The 21,042-nt window shown below is 38.0% G+C and overlaps 1 protein-coding gene across 1 annotated transcript; it reads left to right on the top strand.

Annotated features, from left to right (window-relative positions):
- The first annotated feature begins 1,536 nt into the window (after positions 1-1,536).
- On the top strand, positions 1,537-13,571 carry LOC114320751 (putative UDP-glucuronate:xylan alpha-glucuronosyltransferase 5). The gene is made up of 2 exons (XM_082914984.1): positions 1,537-2,320; positions 12,370-13,571. The coding sequence occupies exons 1-2, from the start codon at positions 1,567-1,569 to the stop codon at positions 13,293-13,295; spliced, it is 1,680 nt and encodes a 559-aa protein (XP_082771110.1). The 5' UTR covers positions 1,537-1,566; the 3' UTR covers positions 13,296-13,571.
- Positions 13,572-21,042: the final 7,471 nt, after the last annotated feature.

Below are 21,042 nucleotides of genomic sequence, written 5' to 3'. Positions count from 1 at the left end.
GAAAGCTGGTTGATTTTGTACATAAAAGAGTGTCAGAATCATATTGGAACCTGGTCTTCAGACGTCCCCTCCTAGCATGGGAAAAGGAGGAAGTGCAGAAACTGAATGTTTTCCTGCAAAATGCGCCTAGGATCAATGAAGGGATGGTAGATTCTTGTTCTTGGGTAGCTCACCCGTCTGAAGAGTTCACTGTGGCATCAGTGTGGAAGTGGATGGAAGCAAGTCAAGGGGTAGATATTACAGTAACTAGGTGTATTTGGATCAATTTAGCCCCTCCCAAAGCTCAATTCTTGAGTTGGCTAGCGTGGAGAGGAAGGCTAAAGTGTTATGAATTTTTGCAAAGAATTGGAGTGTTGAGCCCAAATGTTTCTTCTCTCTGTGTGTTTTGCAAATTTGAGTTGGAGACTGTTAATCATGTGTTTCTTCACTGCCATTTCATTTGGAAATTGTGGGCCAACTTGGTGAACTGGTGGAATTACAAATGGGTTAACCCTGGATCAGTGGAGGGTTTATTTCTGTCATGGCCAGATATAAAAATGAAGAAGAAGATACTAACAGTCTGGAAAACACTGCCGATAGCAGTTATGTGGTCAGTATGGAGAAGCAGAAATGACTGTGTATTTAACAAGGTGCAACCGGATTGGATTGCTTTGGCAGAGTTAATAAAGGTTAGAGTAGCGTTGTGGGCTTCCTCATCTTTGAAGGGGTTTAATTATTCGGTGCATGATATTATATATAATCTGAGTCAAGTCTGTTATTGTGTGTAGTTAAGTGCTGGCATAGTAAAGCTCTGTGGGTTGTTTAGCTGGCTCTACTGAAAAAATGTTCTGCATAAGTGCTGGTATATGCTGTCTTCTGATGTTCTGTGCATGAGCCCTGGTATGCTATGTGCTAATTCTGATCTATTTTGAGATGGCTCTGTGTTCATTAGGTTACTGATCTGTTTGATTAAGCTGGTGAATTATGAGTTAAATTGGGCTGCTGTCTTTTGATGTGCTGGTCTGCATCTGTGTTGGGATGGCCTTGGTTCTGCTCAGTTTTAGCTTAGTCTGCTGGTGGCATGATGTGTAGTCTGAATTTTTCTGGCTTATGGTGAGGTGTTCAGATTGACGCAGCCCATGGTATGCTCTCAGAATTAGCAGGGGTGGATGATCCAGAGGAGGTTGATTCAGCATGTGCAGAGGACAGTGTTCTTGGTCTGTGCAGAGAAGGGTGATTCAGAATGCAGTGTGCTCTTGGTCTGTGCAGAGAAGTGTGTTCTTGGTCTGTGCAGTGGAGTGTTTTCTTGGTCTGTGCAGAGGAGGGTGATCCAGCTGGGGGCTAATCCACCTGAGGGTTGTGCTGTGTGGTGTAATTAGGTGTTTGTTACCAGTTTTTTCTGTTTTTCTACTGTTTTTTTCCCTTCTCTTTCTCCTCACCAACTGGCGCTTCGAGCTTTGTCTTAGCTCCAAGCTCCTCTTTATTGATGTACTATTCCATACCTTGTATGTTGTCATCAATAAAGATTTTTTTTGCCGATCAAAAAAAAAAAAAACCCATCACACAGAGAGACCTTAGAAGGTTGAAATGGCTGTCAAACAAACCAGTTCTAAGACAAAACCATTCACTCTCTCTTTCCTCTCTTTCCTCTTTCTCGCTCTAACTCTCTTTCTTCTCCTAACACTAAATTTCCAACCAAAGCTGCCTCACCAGGACGACATTGGCTTCCTCCTCCGCCACGATGAGTACCCCGAGGTCACTCTCCTTCCGGCGAATAAACCCCCTAGATGGTACACTGTGGTTGCTCAAGAGGCCAAGAGAAGAAAAATCAAGGTTGGTCTGGTTAACATTGATGATCATCAAAGATTAGGTCAAAATGATGAACAGTTTCTGCATGGATTAGCAGAGATGATCACCGTTGGATTTGATCGTGTGGACGATGATCTCCGGTGGGAAGACTTCTTTCCTGAATGGATTGATGAAGAGGAAAAGTGGTCTTCACCAACGTGCCCAGAAATCCCAATGCCGCGGTTCGAGGAGTACGGTGAGATGGACGTGGTTGTAGCTAGGGTTCCATGTGTTAGGAATGTGTTTAGATTACAAGTTAATCTAATGGTTGCTAATTTGTTGGTGAGGAGTGGGTGGGAAAATAATCAGGATCGGACGGTGTATGCTGTGTTTATCGGTTCATGTGGGCCCATGTGGGAGATTTTTAGATGTGATGACTTGTTATGGAATGAAGGGGAGTATCGGGTGTATAAGCCTGATTTGAGAAGATTAAAACAGAAGGTGATTATGCCTATTGGTTCATGTCAGCTTGCTCCTCCTTATGCTGAGCCAGGTCCGTCATTTAAAAAAAAATTTTTTGTTTCTTTGTTTTTTAAGGTGAGGATTGATAGAACAAATAATATCGATGAGATAGGATCTTTCATATATCTGACAAATAACGGTAGTACTACATGCACCAATTAGTATACATACTAGTGTACTAATTAGATTTATGATATCATTAATTACCCTATTTATTACACAAATTACAAATATCCAAAACCTATCTATTGGTACACTAGTGTGTAGACTAATTAGTGCATATAGTATTATTTGAAAAATAATTGGGCTTATAATTATTTTTTGAATATGTCAATGTTGGAAGTTAATTCAAATTTTTTAATATTGAATTAATATATTGAAAAGTTGTGTTCATGAATGAGTCTTGAAATTTGAAGAGTCATATTGGTTAGGTGGTTCAAGTGTCTTGATGTATATGTGTGAAGGTACATGTATGATTTAATGTCTGAAACTCTTCATATCCTTTTGTGGTGGTACAAGGGAGAAGAAGTTTGGCATAAAAAATTTGGTGTTTTTTTGGGGAAAATATCATTTTAATGGGAAATTAAAAAAAAAATAATATCAGTTTAGCGGTGAAGTTTAAGAAGTTTTGCTTTAAGCAAAGTTTTTCATTAATTTGATATTATTTTTTCTACTTTCCACAAAAATGATATTTTTTCTTTTTTCTTTAAAATATTTTGGGTCTCCACACGTCTGTAATTCAAATACGTTATTTGAGTTTTAGTTACTTTTACTGCTTACCATGTTCTGTTGGCATTAAGAAATCCATTTCCGCTTGGTTTTAAATTTTCAAAAACTATTTGCTGAGTTTTTACTCTTTTTTGTATTTTTTATTGAACGCTTTTAATAGTTTAATCATTTTTTTTCAATCAACTTAATTTGGATATATTTAAAAAGTCAGTACCAAATTTGTGAAATTTTTTTTAAAAAGATTTACTAAATACCAAAAAATTAAAAATTTAGTACATTTTCATTTTATTTTTTGCATTTATTTTTAGATTTATTCACAAATATTTTAATTTTTATGTATATTTAGATTAGGTAAATCTAGAAAGTAAAAAAATAATAAAATATTAAAAAAATTTACTAAAAATAAAAGAGTACAAATTGAAAACTCGTTGTTTAAAATTCAAACCAAACAAAGTGATTTAGTTCCTAAATGCAATATTTTCAACATAGTATTGCAACAATTTTCAGCAGTTAATTCTTGTACATATACATGATGACGAAAAAATGTTGAAATTCATCCCATGACATATAGCAACCTTTTTTTTTAATTAGGGATAAAAAAAAAATTAAAAAAAGATAAAGGTTTGGCAATTAATAGCAAACCTTAGTCAAATGGAGCATTTATTAGAATTTTTGTTTCTTCAATGGCGGGTTGTAACTGTAATATTCATGATCTCTCTGTCCGTAAATTATTATCAACAGGAATTTCAATAAAATAACTATTACAGCAAAACCATCATCCGTTAGTATATCATTTAAGAAAAAAATTAAATCGATATGATAATTATAAAAAAAAATATTTGTTATCCGTTTTTTTTAAATGAATGCAATAAAATAAAATAAAAAATTACAATTATCAGTTTGATTTAATTTTTTTCATGAATGATATACATGAGAAGACATATCAAACGAATGGTTCAGGTCATCGAAATAGAATCATAGTAGGCCCCACAATCCTGTCAAATTCTCTCGAATTCATATTTAAATTTAAGAGGAGTTAACCCTTCCTTATTTATTTTTTTTATTTTTATTTTTATTTTTGATCGGCAAAGAAAATCTTTATTGATGTAAGTATGTAAAAGAGATACAGAACATCAATAAAGAGGAACTTAGAGCTAATTGAAGCTCCAACCTCCAATTGGTGAGAAACCAACAAAATAAATCAAGAAGAAAAACATAACAGAACTGATCATCAAATCATAACAGTTGGTGTTAACCCTTCCTTATTTGATCATCATATCATAGCATACTTTTACCCTTAAGACTGTTGGAAGAAAATTGGTCCAAAATAGTGGTTGATAAGTAGTTGTTAGCAAAATTAAGATGGATTTAGTATAATGGTTGGTGGGTTTGTTAGTGGCCAGAAACTTTTCTACATTCTAATCACTATTGAAAAATATTATTCATGGTCACTTTGTACATAAAAGGCATTTAATAATGGATTTTTTATTTTAAAGTGATACACCTATATTATTCTGTGTATATATAATTATTGTTTTATGTTTGGATATCAATATCCATTACCATTTAAACAAGTTTACAATAATGTTAACCAAAAAAATTATACAATCTTTAATTTATTTTTAAAATACTTCATATGAGTTGGACCCATTTTATTAAATTTTGATTCACTGGACGGTATAGGAGTTGGTAGCACGTATCTTTTGCTAAAATGATTAGCATATATTATAATTGAATCTATATAAATATGAGGGAAAATATGTTGCTTTGGGTGACTTATCATAGGCTTTTTAATCAATGATGGCATGAATCATGACAAACATTTTATTCTTATACATTTGAAGGATTTACATTTTTTTATTTATTTGTATTTATTAATCAGTGAATGAATTTGTCATTTGAAGAAAAAACAAATGTTAAGCTTTCTGTGATTGATGTATTGATCACTATTAAATCCTTATCTTGTGCATTATCATTGGTTAAATGGTGTTTATTGCAGAGGTTGTGAGGTCAATCTCACCTCATTTTTGTAAGTCTTAGAGAGAAGCAAGTGGATTAGCATACAATTATTAGTGTGGATTTATAAGAACCTTGCGTTCATAAATGAGAAAATAATTAGAAAGAGAACCGCTTTACAAGGCCTAAAAACAAGATCGAATTTAAAACTGAAATGTTGAGGACTTCATCGTATTCAAATAAAAGCAGAGCTATTATTAAACCACAATGCCAAAGCAAGTGACAGATCAGGCGAGTACTTGACATATGTACTCATAGGTTTAAATTTTTTTTTTTTTTTGTCAGAAATAAAATTTTATACAATTTTACTTATTTAAACAGTAATAATAAGATATTAATAACTTTGTAATATAGGATAGTTTATTGTCATGAAGAGTGGAACTACAAAGTCAACTCAATTAATTGCACAGAAAAATGGAGAAAGAAAAAGTTTAGTTTTTTTCGCCATTGATATAGACTGCAGAACAAACAGTAATTGAACTTGTAATGCAAATAGACTTTGCATAAAACCAGGGTATAATTTTGATTATTGCTTACATGGGAGTGAAGCACACCTCCTTTGGCAGTTTTTTTTTTTTTTTTTTTTTGATCGGCAAGAAGAAAACTTTATTGATGGAAAAGGAAAATTACATCAATAAAGTGGAGCTTGGAGCTAGAACAAGCTCCAACCTCCAAGTTGGTGAGAAACCAACGACCAAAACACAATAGAGAAAAAAACCAGAAAAAACCAGAAAACAGACAGCTAAGGCACTACAATCACCAAAAAAGGCACAGATTTTCTGAGCTATATGCCATGAATTCCCACTCCCACTCATCTGTATTCCTTGGAGTATATAGCAGCAGCAGATCCACTATAGCAGCAGCAGATCCACAATACCAGTCCGGATTACAAACCAGAACACTGACACTGATGAGCCCCATAACCGAGATAGGCTTCCCAATCAAAACAGTCCATGAACCATTTGCCTTCAGCCTTCCCACTATAGCAGACCATAATTCATCCATGGCAGACCAAAATTCAAACACACACAGCAGACCAATTTTGAATCTCCTCCTCTGCACAGCCCAACCCAGAAACAGAATTATACTACAAAATTCCAGCAAGATTCAACCTACCAGAGCACTGAAACTGATGAGCCCCATAACAGAGATAGTCTTCCAATCAAAACAGTCCATGAACCATTTGCCTTCAGCCCTCCCACTATAGCCGACCATAAGCCAGTGCTACTACACCAAAACAGAAGCACCAGCAAACCACCAAACAGAGACACCAGCAGATAGTACTCCTTATAAATTCACCAACCCTCTTAGAGGACCTGAAGCATACCAAGTCTAAATTGCCTTCACCAGGTGATTACAAATGCATTACATCCTCCCACCCAAACATCTTCTAATTTGCACCAGATTATACACATAGTCAGTGATTGGATAGTGTAAATCCCTTGAATCAGATTTCAGCCATATTGTAGTCCTAACAACAATAGTTTCATGCATCTCTTCCAGGTTAGGTTGGACATCTTGAAAAAGGCATTCATTCCTATGCTTCCAGATTGACCACAGAGCCACCAAAGGGATTGCATCCCAAATTCTCCTTTCAGCTTTGGTGCATTTATTACCTGCCCACCACTGCAAAAGTTCTGCAACAGATCTAGGTGTCACCCACTGCGCTCCCCACCACTGCAACAGACCAGCCCACACTCTCCATACCTTAGGACATAAGATTAGCAAGTGTTCTACTGTTTCCTGTGATTGTTTGCAGAACAGACAAGTAGTTCCAGCACTAGCGTTCAGCACACCTATTCTATTCAGAAAAACAGAAGTTTTCACCTTATGCTTCCAAGCTAACCAACCGAAAAATTGGACTTTAGGGGGGAGGTATTTAACCCACACCAACCTACAAGAACTCATTACTTCTCCATGCTGCAAATCAGTGTATTGATACAGGGTTGAGACGAATGATTGCCCTGATTTAGCTGCTAACCAAACTGCCATATCCGGAGTATGATAGTTCAAAACCAACATGGGGCCTGCTGAGATAGATTGAACAAGTGTATTAAGCTCCTCTTGTTCCCATTGAAATAGAACCCTCCTAAATCTAAACACCCAATTTACAGAATTTCCTCTTCTAGCCACAAAGGTCCATACAGGCTCAACCTTATCAGTTGACAATCTGAATAGTCTAGGAAATAAATCCTTAAGGCTGACTGTTCCATTCCAGTAGTCATGCCAGAAGCTTACTCTACACCCATCTCCCACTTTAATCTGCAAATTATTGACATAAAATTGTAGGAGGCTGGCCCTTTGATCTGCTACTGCCAAAATATCACCCCAAATTTTTGAACATCTTGTGGCTGCTGTGGCTTCTGGAAGCCAATTCCCACCTTTAACTTTATACTTGCTACAAATCACCTTCTTCCATAAGGCTCTTTCTTCATTAGCAAACCTCCACCACCACTTGATTAGTAAACACGCATTCATATCTCTTATTCTTCTAATGCCCAACCCCCCTTGCTTGATGCTTTTTGTTACTTCCACCCATTTTACTAAATGAACCTTCCTTTTTAACTCACATCCACCCCATAAGAATGAGGCTTGTATTTGATCAATTTCTCTTGCTATCCCTTCTGGTACCTTGAACAGAGAGAGGTAATACACTGGTAGGCTTGAGAGCACTGCCTTGATCAGAGTTAGCCTCCCTGCATGTGATAAGAATCTCCTCTTCCAGCCAGCAAGTCTAAGCTTAATCTTGTCAATAACAGGTTTCCAACTCAGCTTCTTATGAGGGCTAGCACCCAATGGCAATCCAAGGTACTTCAATGGCAAAGAATTTGATTTGCAGTTCAGCATTGAGGCAAACTCACTGAGCCCCGATGCGGAGATGCCACACCCACACACCATGCTTTTATGGTAATTTATCTTGAGTCCCGAAACAATTTCAAAACACCTTAAAATCCTTTTTAAATTTAGCACTTCTGAGCATTCAGCATCACAGAATAAGAGGGAATCATCTGCAAATTGGAGGTGAGAAACGACTACACCATTAGCACCAACTGCTACTCCTTTCACCAACCCCAACTCCCTAGCTCTCATAAGTAATATGTTCAACCCCTCTGCAGCCAGATTAAAGAGGAAGGGAGATAAAGAATCCCCTTGTCTAAGGCCTTTTTGGGGACAAAATTCCTTAGTTGGTGAGCCATTCACAAGTATTGAGATACGAGTTGAAGATAAACATTCTTTTATCCATGAAATCCATTTTGATCCAAAGCCAAAACTAGACAGCATTGATAGCAAGAAGTCCCAGTTGAGAGAGTCATACGCCTTCTTTTGTTTGATTTCAGCATCCTCTAGAGGTCTTGATTCTGCCATGAGGTCCAATCCATTAAGCTGATCTTCTACTGTTTGGAGTTGAGTAGCAGTGTTACCATAAACCTCCTTATTCCACTGCTTTAATGCCATCTTAAGGGCCTTCAATTTACTCTGCAAAATGTAACCCACATCCCCTTGAAACTGCAGATCCTTCCATGTATTCTCCACAAAAGATGCAAAATTTTGATGTAGGAACCAGGCATTCAAGAATTTAAAGGGTGTGGGGCCCCAATCCCTCTCATCTTCCTTAAGTACTATGGGGCAGTGATCTGAGACCAGCCTTGGCAGTCCCCACAGCTTGAATTTGTATCTCTCCAACCACTCAGGGCTAAGGAGGAATCTGTCTATTCTACTCCATTTGTTTCCATCTTGGGCATTACACCAAGTAAATTTTCTCCCTATCATTTGCATATCAGCCACCTCACAACTATCTATGAATTCTTTAAACTCCTTCATACCTCTGTCTCTCCTTGAATTACCTATTCTCTCCCTCAGACTTGTGATCTCATTGAAATCACCCCCAAGACACCAAGGTTTTGGAAAACAGGTCTTTAACTTTAAAAGGGACTCCCATACTTTCCCTCTCTTCATAACATCATTTGGAGCATATACATTAATGACAACACAATTGAAGGAGTGCAGAATGGTACCTGATAGCAGAATAAAATTTCGACTGCTACAGCACTCGGAAAGTTGAAATATCTCAGGATCCCATATGCATAATAATCCACCTGCCACACCCATTGCATCCACAGCCATGAATTCCATCTTATCCCTTGGCCACAAACTCCGAATCACCGGATTGGACAAACTTGGCCTTTTTGTTTCTTGAATCAAAGCCATATCAATATTTCTGTCAAATAACAGGTTCTTGATTTTTCTCCTCTTTTTTGGTCTACCCATCCCTCTAATGTTCCAACTTAAAAGCTTCATCATAAACAATTTTCAGCTGAATCATCCCCCCAACATGACTGATTACATGGAAACATCAGTCCCCCCTCCTGTTGGACCTCCCTCCTAGCCTCTCTTTATCCTTCTCCTCTAGTTGTACTAATTTCTTCAAAACTTCTGCATCCTGCCCTTTGAAATCAATCCCCAGCCTTTTCCCCAGACTTAGCGTGGCTTGAGCTTCCAGAATTTTATCTGCTTCACAGTTGTTGTGCCTCTCATCTACACACGGTCTCTGCATTGCTGCTGTCACCGTGGCTGACGGCTGAGCCCTGCTTTTTCCTGCACCCACACTTCTCTGCCCAACTCTTCTGGCCAGTCCGTTGAAGCCTCCTACAGCCAGTGGATATTTACATCTACCTTGCCTGATTTCTTTCCTTGGGCCTTGCTTGATCAGGTTATTATTGGAACCACCACTAGAGACACTAATAGAATCCATGCTTTTGGATTTGCAGCCCACCCTTAAGGATTTGCAACCCACCCTTGAATGGTCACCTTCAGAACTTACCAACGGTTGTCTGAGCCCATTCCCCTGAGTTTTGTATTGGGCACAGTCATTGGGCTGGGGTCTATTTTGATCATGGCCCAAATCCACCTCCAAACATACACCAGGTCTACCTTTTTGGGTTTCAGTCACACTTCTAACGAAGCCTTGACTAGAGACCAGCTCTTTGTCTTTTTGAAGCTCATCAACCTTTCCCAACTCATGATTACACTTCTGCAATTGCTGCTGCTGCACACTTGCCTCTTTCATCATTGTATCGCCCATGCCAGAGTCTGTTTCATTTGACTTCCCCATACACTCTTCTGTCTCTTTCACCACTGAAAGCTGCAAGCAACTATCACCTACCCCTATCTCACTCCTTTCCTTCAGCCTAGGGGTTGAAACATCTTTGGCCTTCTCGTTCTTACTTGCCACATCATCCTCCAACTCAGCTTCCTGATCAGCATCGTCTACCTCCCTCTTGCTATCTGCCACTGACTGTAAAACTCCATTAACGTTGGAGTTAACGTCCTCATCTCCCTCCTCAGTGTTATTATCTTTACAGCTGGTCGAAGCCTCCTTACTAGGCTGGTCCTCACATACTCTTATCGGGTATGATTTGCCTTTGCACTCTAGATTCAGACTGGTATTTATCGGTTCCATTACATTTGTGACTATCTTTACCTTTCCATAGCGAAAAGAGGATGGATTGCAGAGGTCTGTATCTAACTGGATCACTTCCCCCCATAGTTGGCCAATCTTTCTGTACGTATCCGAATTCCATAAATTCAACGGAACACCAAAACAGCTAATTGAAGCATATCTTTCCGGCTGAAGTTGCATCCCAGGTTCCCAATCTGTGATGTATATACACCAGGCATGGAACCATTCCTTAATCAAGCCTATCATATTTCTCAAGGCCTCTCTAGATCTGAAAGAAATTATTATATCGCGACCACCTCCTTCTCTCACCAGGACATCCTTCACTCCTTTCAGTTTTAGTTCCGCTTTAACTTCTACAAGAGAGTGCCCAGATTTGAGTCTCATAATCAAGCTCTCATACAACCAGCCATTTCCTATTTCTTCGACTCTGATTGTGGGAATTAAGTGACCTTTTGGTTGAGCTCCTTTGGTGACCTCTACATATGATCTGCCATCTAAGACTTGATTCCAGCTTCTAGATGCGTTAGTGCCCGGTGGCCTTCTTGGCGTCGTTTGTCTCCATTGCACTTGTTTGAGCCTTCTTCTATCATCGCTACCTTTCCCATAGGCTGCACTCTGAACTACCAAGGCTTTATCATCAACCCATAATCCGTTTGTCTTTTGTTCTGCTACACTAGCTGCAACATGGCAGTCAAACCGAACAAATCCAAATCTTGTGTTTGTTGTTTTCCTCCTCTTCTGTGGAATAAAAACATCCTTAACCACTCCAAATTTTCTGAACAAGTCAAACATTCTTCTTGGTTCCATGGAGTCTGGTAAGTTATCTACAAACAGAGTATATATCTGTTCACGACTTCCTTCCTTGTACCCAACTTGATTTGCTGGTCGCCCTCTCCTGTTTAGTACTGGTCGCCCTCTCATGTATTCCTTTATTGCTTTTACTTACACTGTGTTTGGTTTTGAGATTTGATGAGGGATTTGGAAAATGAAATGAAAAAGGTAGGTGAAATGTGATTAAAATATACTTACATTTCACCTAATTTCACACACCTTTCTTCTTTCTCTTTCCAAATCCCTCCTTAAATCTTCCAATCAAACACAACATTACTATTATTATTATTATTTTTTGAAACATTTTGATTTTCATTTTAAAAAGTTGAAGGCAACACTCATGATTAAGATTGCAAATAAACTGAGCTATTCACAAGCTTAGCTCAATAAGGCTCAGCTCATTAAGTAAATAAACAAACTCGAGTCCTGTAAAGCTTGGCTCAACTCATTTGTAGCTTTACGTCATAATTATGTGCAAAATGGTTTAATTCTTATTGGCAGCTTAAAAATTTAAATTTCCATCTTGGTCTGATTTACATCCTCACTATTTTATGGATGAAATGGAGATTTTCATTTAATGATTAGTGGTTATATAAAAGATCCATATCAAAATCTTTTCTTTTAACAGCTGGAAGACCAGACCACACCCTGGTTTGGATTGGGTTTTGTTCAGTTATGTTCAGTTTTGGTGCTGAGTGGTATGCATACTGCAGGAAATGTGTGCTAACCAGGGTGTAGTCTGGGCTTCCAGCTGTTATGCTTTTCTTCTTGTCTTGTTTTGTTGGTTTCTCACCAACTGGAGCTTGGAGCTTCAATTAGCTCCAAGCTCCTCTTTATTGATGTTCTGTATCTTTTTTGCATGCTTTCATCAATATAGATTTTCTTTGCCGATCAAAAAAAAAATATATTTTCTTTTAAATCTTAAAACATTCAAGAGAAGTTTTGCATGTACTAAATTGCCTTTCTTAATTGTACTTATTATTGCTCCATCTTTTTTGAGCTATTAGTAATTAATTTCGATTCAAATTGGATGAAATTTGCAGGTAGGGAGGTATGGAGGCGCTATGCATCCCACTCAGTACAAAACATCACTCCTCAAAGGCCAAGAGAGGCATATGTGACTATCCTCCATTCCTCAGAAACCTATGTTTGCGGTGCAATAGCTTTGGCTCAAAGCATAATCCAAACCAACTCCACCAAAGACTTAGTCCTTCTTGCAGATGACTCCATCTCTCGAAAATCACTTCAAGGACTTAGGGCAGCTGGATGGAAGGTCAAGCACATTGACCGCATTCGAAGCCCATATGCAAGAAAAGATGCCTATAACGAATGGAACTACAGCAAACTTAGGGTTTGGGAGCTAACAAACTATGACAAAGTCATTTTCATAGACGCTGACCTCATAGTTCTCAAGAACATGGATGGTTTCTTTGTGTATCCACAGCTTTCAGCTATTGGCAATGATAAGTTTTTATTCAACTCAGGGGTGATGTTGGTTGAGCCATCCAAGTGCACATTTGAAACCCTAATGGAGAAAAGGTACAGAGTGGCTTCATATAATGGGGGTGACCAAGGTTTTCTCAATGAAATGTTTACATGGTGGCACCGGTGGCCTTCAAAGGTGAATCATCTCAAGATATCTATAGGGGATCACAATAAGGTACATGATCAAATGATCCCTGAGAATATATATACCATACATTACTTGGGTTTGAAGCCATGGATGTGCTATATGGACTATGATTGTAATTGGGATATGTTGGACCGCCATCGTTATGCTAGCGATGCAGCTCACCAGAGGTGGTGGCAGGTTTATAAAGCCATGCCGAAGAGGCTACAATCGTATTGTGCACTTAGTGAAGGAAGGGATGCAAGGATAAGAAAGTGGAGAAAGAGAGCTAAGGGTGCTAATTTTCCTGATGGGCATTGGAAGATCAAGGTGAAAGACCCTAGGCGACTTCACTCCTGATGTTTGTATTTGTAAATTAAAAAAGATTTGAGGGTTTCCTCCAAAGGAAAGGTTCTGAAGAATGAATACCATTAGACATAGAATTTTTTTTTCCTTTTCAAATTCACAACTCAATGGTGATCTTGGAAAAAGCTACACCATCTTAATTACATATTTCACATGCAAAAAGAATTGCATATAGGTCCCTTTTGTATTGCAATTGTTGATTGATTAAAGTGCAATTGTAAAAATTGAACATACATACCCCATACATATAAGGTCACTTATCTTTCTTCCTTTCTCTGATTCTTTTGATGTGGTTTTTAACATGAGAAAATCTGGGCACTCACCCACTTTGGTTATAATGTCATATACGTTCAAAGTTATGTTGCAATGTCTTTGAATTTAAACGCAATTACATTGTATTGTAACGCCAATAACTAATCGATTTATATTTTAGAGTTATGATCAATATGATTGTTAGCATAATTTCAATCACAATGCAAAAATTATATTATATCATCCATTAGTATATTAATTAATATATATGTTGGTGCGTATTGTTTTATCCTTTCGGAATACTCAATAATTTCATCAAATCAAACAATAAGTCATTTTTGATTGAGCTACTATACACAATTCCTTATGGCCTCTTTTGTTTCGCGAATTAGGTTAAAAAAAATTATGAGTTTAATAAGATTGAGTAAGAAAATTATTATTATAATGATATTAAGTTAGAAATGTAAGATATAATGTATTTGTTTGTGTATTAGTATAGTGATATTAGTTAATTGGAAATAAATCTATAAAATTACGTAAAGATTTTCATTCTATAAAAGTGAGTTTATTATTTTTTATGAAAAGAGGGCAAAGTGCTCTTTCACCTAGGGGTACAATTTGGGCGGGCTCAACCCGAGCAACCTGAGCCTAGCTTGAATTTTTTTAAGACTTGGACAAGATATTTTCAAATTCGGTATGGGCTCAGGCAAAAATTCAGAAGCCCGAATTAAATTTGGACGGGCTTGGGCAAAGATGTCGAACAACCTGAGCAACCCGAAACCCGAATTATACATATATAGATATATAAAAATATTAAATATACATATAAATTATTAGTCATTACATGATATTAAAGTAATTTAGATTATTAAATCATATTGAATATATATTATATATATAAATAACATAAACTCGTACTCTTTTTTTTTCACTCATAAATTGTAAGAACTACTATAGCGGCATCTTTCTTACATTATATAAATTATTTGTTTTGATAGTATTAATGATTTTCTATATAAAAAAAATGTAAATAGAATTAAATTTTAATAATTTAATAAAGTAGCTGCACACACAAAAAAAAAAAAAAATGAAATTCATTTACAATTAGGGCAATTTGGGCAAACCGGCCAATTCGGGTTTAACTCGGGTCGGGCTTGGACATGCAACCTCGGGTTACAATTCGGGCTTGGACGAGCCTGGTCAGGTCTCAGCACAACTTGGGCTAGACTTGGACAATCTCCCAACCCGACTGAACCCGCCTAAGTTGCACCCCTACTTTCACCTTCAACCCAAGAGGATTGGATTAATAATCCTAACTCCCCGATGAGAATGCTAATTCCATCCTTAGTAGGGTTTGGTAGTACCATTAGACTAACAATCTCATAGCATTTTAATATAGCCAAACATGATTTTGATGGACCTTATAGATTAATAGTCCAATCACTCTACTAAGGGGTGGTTTAAGATTTACTTATTTAATGTTTTTTTAACTTTTTACGAAAAGATATATAGAAATATAGAAAGGTAATATGACAACTTATAACAAATAAGTTACTTATTTACTATGTTGCCAAACCACCCTAAGAGACCAAACAAACATGACTGATAGGCGTTGACAGCGAATCCATTTGGAGTGGCCATAACACTCAAATAATATAATATATTTTAAATAATAATTTATAATTAGGAAATTTTTTTTAAGGTCCCTAATAATAGTAATTTACAGGATAAAGGACACTAAAAATAGGGATGATGCCTCAGGTTCCTCAACTAAGAACGCGCATTTTTAATTCTTTCTTGGACCAAAATACCCTTCACAAATCAATTGAGAACACTCCACTGCATTCCGACGACTCAGTTCCATTCCAAACATCCAACCATCTTCAGGAGCAAGAGAACATGAGAATTAGGGTTTCACAATCATCTTCACTATCGACATTACGGTTTCATTATCTTCTGCCAAAATCTTTTCCATTCATTCCTTACAAATTTCTCTAACGCATTTTCACTGTTCATCGTCATGTCAGCTCATTTTCATCTCATTGCATCTTCATCTTAGGACATATCAGTTCGTAATTAGGGTTTCATCATCACTCTGGTAAGTTTTCTACAATCCAACGAGTTTTTTTTATGGAAATACAGCTAATTGCATACTACATTAGCCTTTCATTAATTAAGGTTTCAATTTCGTAATAAAAATCTACATGAATTTAAAAAATGTTATTTCTCTAAATTTTGCACTTATTCTTGAAGATGTTTGTGTGATTTTGTCTGTAAATTTTTCTACCATTTGAATTTCTCTAGTATTTGCTTGATCTATGTTTTTTCTTTGAATTTTCCCTAGCATGTTTATTCTCCCATTTGTTTCTTTTTATTCCCTCATTTTCTTTGGCATGGTTAATTTCTCTGTATTTCTTTGTGTAATTCTCAAATACAATTCATTCAAATTTTTCTACTCTATAAATTTCTCTGGCATTTTAATTTTCTCTGCTATGTATAAATTTCTCTGGCATTTTAATTTTCTCTGTCATGTATAAATTTCTCTGGCATTTTAATTTTCTCTGCCATGTATAATTTTCTCCACATAAGCACGTAGTCACATAAACACATACGCATTTCTTTCCCAGATAATGATCGTCTCGCCGTATTGCTAGAGTTCTAATTAGAAACAGCAGTGATCAAGTACTCTTCTAATAGAACATCTAGAAATTCGTAGACCCAATCAATATCTTAGAAACTAAATCTCATATCCATATAATCACATAAGAATGTTATCACATAAGCATACCATACACACAAATATCTCTGCCAAGCGAGAAATAACCACTTCTCACGTATCTAAAGTATTTAAACCTGGTACGCTTTGATACCAAGTTGTAACACCCCGAAATAATTACAATAATCCATCCACAATATTCATTTATGACAACAATAATAAGAGAAGTATCTTCCATTAAGTCCAATGTGATTTACAAAAGAGAAACATATGCGGTATATATTGATAATGTCTAGCTGTAGACGCGCCCGAACGCCCCGGGAGGATGAGTCACGATCTGTTCATATTGGGCTCACTACAGTTTGGACTCTCGAATCGTCACGGTTCTTAATCTGAACCAAAGAGTCCAAATCCGGCAAATTGTTTTGAGAAAAACAGATTTTTAGAAAAGAAGTGCCAAGCATGGACTGCTTTGCCAAATACAGAGTCGCCACCTAAATATTTTATTTTGGGAAATTTAGGGAACCCTGACTCGGTGCCGAAGGCCACGTGTCCGTCATCACCAAAGTTGCCTTGGCTTGGGAACTTGGGTACGATTGGGGAAGGTCAGCTATGAGCACCCCTTCTCGCCCGATGCGAAGATCGGCCTCTACTAACCATGATATCTAATTTTGAAAACATTATGTATTCCTATTCCGGTTATTAGCCTAGAATTACTATGTTATGCGCACAGCAAACAAGTATAGACCAAATTGCCTAAATTGGAACAAAACATTGCATGTTTGTTTATTTGAGAATGATTTGATGGTGCTACCCGCGAGTAGGCTAAGACATGGATTTTGCCACCCTCGAGTGTGCTTAGAAAATATGATTTTGCCACTCTCAAGTGGGCTTAAAATTCGCATCCAATGCATTGTTCCAATTTAAGTAACCCAACCTTCACCCACAGGCATTCAGGCAGTTATAACACGTAAGCACGTAGCCTCATGGTAAGCATGCTGTCATGGCAAACACTCACACTCATGCAAGATGCTAAAGCATAAAAGCTTACCTAGTACTCCGAGCCAAAACAAAAGTTAGTTAGTAATCAATGCATGATCCTAACTCATGTTAAGATGGCTAATGCAACACATGCAAGATGCAACTATAATAGGCTCGGCTATTCTAAGATGGCATATGATGATGCTACAACTAATACGTATTCAACTTGGAATTGAAATACAATGCAGTTAGTATGATGCGCCGAGCCCGGTGCATGCAAGACAAATGTATGGATGCACGCATGCATAGCATAAGGTATGCTAATTTAAATATGACCTAATACTAACCATCAAAAGCAGGTAAGTAAAAAGGAGAAAGAAGTGGGGGTTGGAAGACATGCACATACGCACCCACACTTATTACAAATTCGCCCTCACTCGGAGGGACCAAAAGAATATACAAATTAATTAACCTACAAGCTAATTAATTATTACAAACCCTTAATTAATTAAACAAATTAACTAAGCTACTAAAGCAGTAAAACAGCATCGGGAAGAGGGATGAATGCATGCTCGGATTGGCTTCGCTCGGAAACCCAATGCCATGCCACTGTTGCCTCTGTTTTCCCTGCTCTACTCCTCTGGAAATGGCATAACTCCCAAGGTATGCTCCATGGACACTGTGGAACACCACCGGCTAAGAGGAATGGCCACCGGTCATGGGGAATGATCACCGGCCACAGGTTAAGTTATCGGCCACCAATATTTGTCGGCACTAAAGATAGCCGGCCGGCCAAAGCTTCCTACAGAATCCTGTTTTGACAGCAATAGAGGGCAAAACAAGGCATGGCAATGCATTTCAAGAAAATGTGTGCGCTAACACACCCCTTATCATGTTTATGACTCAAAGGGGGATGGTACTCGATTCTCGGACCACCAATCGCGCATTTCAATGCGTGATGGCCCAAAAAACCAAGTTGTGCATTTTGATTTCAAATGACATGCAAACCAAATAAACATATAAAGCCCAACCTCTATCATGGTGATTCAAGAGGCAAGGCATGCATACAAAATGCTATGCAACCTAGGCATGGAAGCTAAGTATGCAACATGAACATGTGAATATGTATAGCATGCAACAATCATGCAAAATGGAGCAAGGATGTGACAATATGCAAGACAAGCACGCAACATCAAGCAAAGATGGACTTAAACCAATATAGGTAAATCTCAAGCATGCCAAAATCAGTGGCCAAAATGATGCAACAAAGGCATGAAAACACACACACAAGCATGCATGCACAAAGGCCTAAACATGGAGCATAAGCCATCAACTCTCCAAAGCATGAAAGGTATGGAAAATGCAAGTATGCAAGCATGGAACATGGACTGAAATATGGTCTCCAATGATGCCAAATCATGAGAACAAGCCAAGTAAAGCATGCTAGTGACCCACACACCCAAGGCTAACAAGTTAGAATGCAAAGAGGCTATACAAAGCATGGCAAGCATGACCAAAATGACACCAAACAGAACTTAAACATGTTAAAACATGACTAAAAACTTCACAAAGCTAAGCCAAAACATGCAAGCATGATGGTCTAATGGCAAGATGCATTTCTAGGCAAAATGGAGAATACAAAGCAAATGTATTATGCATGCAAAGGGTCAACAAACCAACATGGGACAGAGGTATAATATGACCAAAAAACACCCAAAAATCTCTGAAATGGAGCCAAAGACAACTAGGCATGCATGCTACCTTTATAAGCCTTAAACACAAGCAAAAGAGACAAAAGGGGAGAGGGGTGTCCCTCCCCTATGCAAGACCTCAAAACCTCTTCTTCACCACTGAAAATCCACTGGATTTCAGTGGTGAGAAGGCCAATACAAAAAAGGTTCAAAGCTCAATCAAAGAGGGGACAAAAGGGGCCAAACAAGGCCTAAGAGGGAGATGTCGACCCCCAACACCAAAGTGACCTTAATGAAAGATCTTAAGCATGAAAATACAAGACTTTTTTCAATTATGCACAAAGCTTAAATTAGTATGCAAGGCAGGTCAAAAGCTAGTGCAAGAATGGGGGATAAAAAGGAATAGTGCTCACCCTTGAAGAACTCTTGAAGAACAGCAAGCTCAGGCCCCTTTTTATGATCAAAATCAGCTCAAAACTTTAAGAACAAACCCTCAAGGCCTCCCAAGTCGAAGTATGGTGTAATAGTGTGTGTCTTAGTGCAATACTATGAACTAAACACACTTTTAGGCTATAAAACACACACAAAATGAAGAGAGAGAGGAAGATATAGAGAGAGAAAGTGTATATCATATATATATATATATATATATATATATTTTGCTTTGGTTTTTACTGAACCAAGACAAAGGAAGGGGGAGGCTCCTCATATAGACAAAGGAAAGGCCCCAAGCTTCTTAGAGAAGCTATTGCAAAAAGGTCAAAAGAACTAAGCTTCCAATGGAAGCTACCCCAAAGGTGCAAGCTTCTTGAGGAAGCCAAGATAAGGGGTCAATGCTTCCTCAAGAAGCCTTGAGCAAAGGGTGCAAAAAAAAAGGGGTCAAAGGTGGAAAACAACCACATATATGCACGGGGGCAGGTCTTGTGCATTCCAGCTGGCACAGCTGGCATGCACCATGCCTAAAAAAGGCAAAAAGGTGGTGCCGACCAGAAAAGGATGCCGTCGGCCAAACATATGGTCTGCCGGCCACACCAAATGCCGACCGGCCAATGGTATATTTCACCAATGGCCGGTAGCCTCAAAACATGGCCGGTAGCCTCAAGCCATGGCCGGTGGGTGCCAGGAGTAGCTAACAAGCTACTCTCTACCCTCAGAAGCAAAAAACACAAGTGTTTGGTGCAAAACCAAACTGTAGACGTCCTCGAACGTCCTGGGAGGAAATCCCTTCCCGTTTTGTTCATTGGGCTCACTACAGTTCAGGACTCAAATGTCACGGTCCTGTATCTAATCTCACAGAGTGCAATGCAAGACCGATGAATCATCAAAGAGTCCAAATCTGACAAATCGTTTTTGAAAACAGTTTTTTTGAAAGAAGTGCCAAACATGGACTGCTTTGCCAGATACAGAGTCGCCACCTAAATATTTTATTTTGAGAAATTTAGGAAACCCTGACTCTTTGCCTAAGGCCACGTGTCCGTCATTACCAAAGTTGCCTCAGCTCGGGAACTTGGGTGCGATTGGGGAAGGTCACTTCGTGAGAACCCCCGCTCGCTCGATCAAAGATCGGCCTCTACTAACCATCATATCTAGTTTTGAAAACATTATGCGTTCTTATTTCGGTTATTAGCCTAGATTTACTATGTGATGTGCACAGCATACAAGTATAGACAGGATCGCCTGAATTGGAACGAAACATCTCATGTTTGTTTTGAAAACGGATTGCTACTCGTAAGTAGGCTAAAATGTGGATTTGTCACCCTCAGGTGGGCTTAGAAAACATGGTTTTGCCACTATCTAGTGGGCTTTAAAACTCGCAGTCGATGAGTTATTTCAATCCAAATAACCCAACCTTCACCCACAGGCATTCAGGCAGGTATATCACATAAGCACATAGCCTCATGGTAAGCATGCTATCATGGCAGTCACTCACACACATGCAAGGATGTTAAAGCATAAAACTTACTGAGTACTCCAAGCCAAAACAAAAACTATGTTAGAAATCCATGCATGATCCTAACTATATAGAAATGCCTAATGCAACACATGCAAAAATGCAACTATAATAGGCTCAGCTATTCTAAAATGACATGTGAAATACTAC

This window comes from Camellia sinensis, chromosome 2 (genome assembly GCF_055761805.1).
Source record: "Camellia sinensis isolate YWXY chromosome 2, ASM5576180v1, whole genome shotgun sequence".
NCBI lineage: Eukaryota > Viridiplantae > Streptophyta > Magnoliopsida > Ericales > Theaceae > Camellia > Camellia sinensis.
The sequence above is the reverse complement of the archived record's forward strand: the minus strand, read 5'-3'. Positions and strand labels throughout refer to the sequence as shown.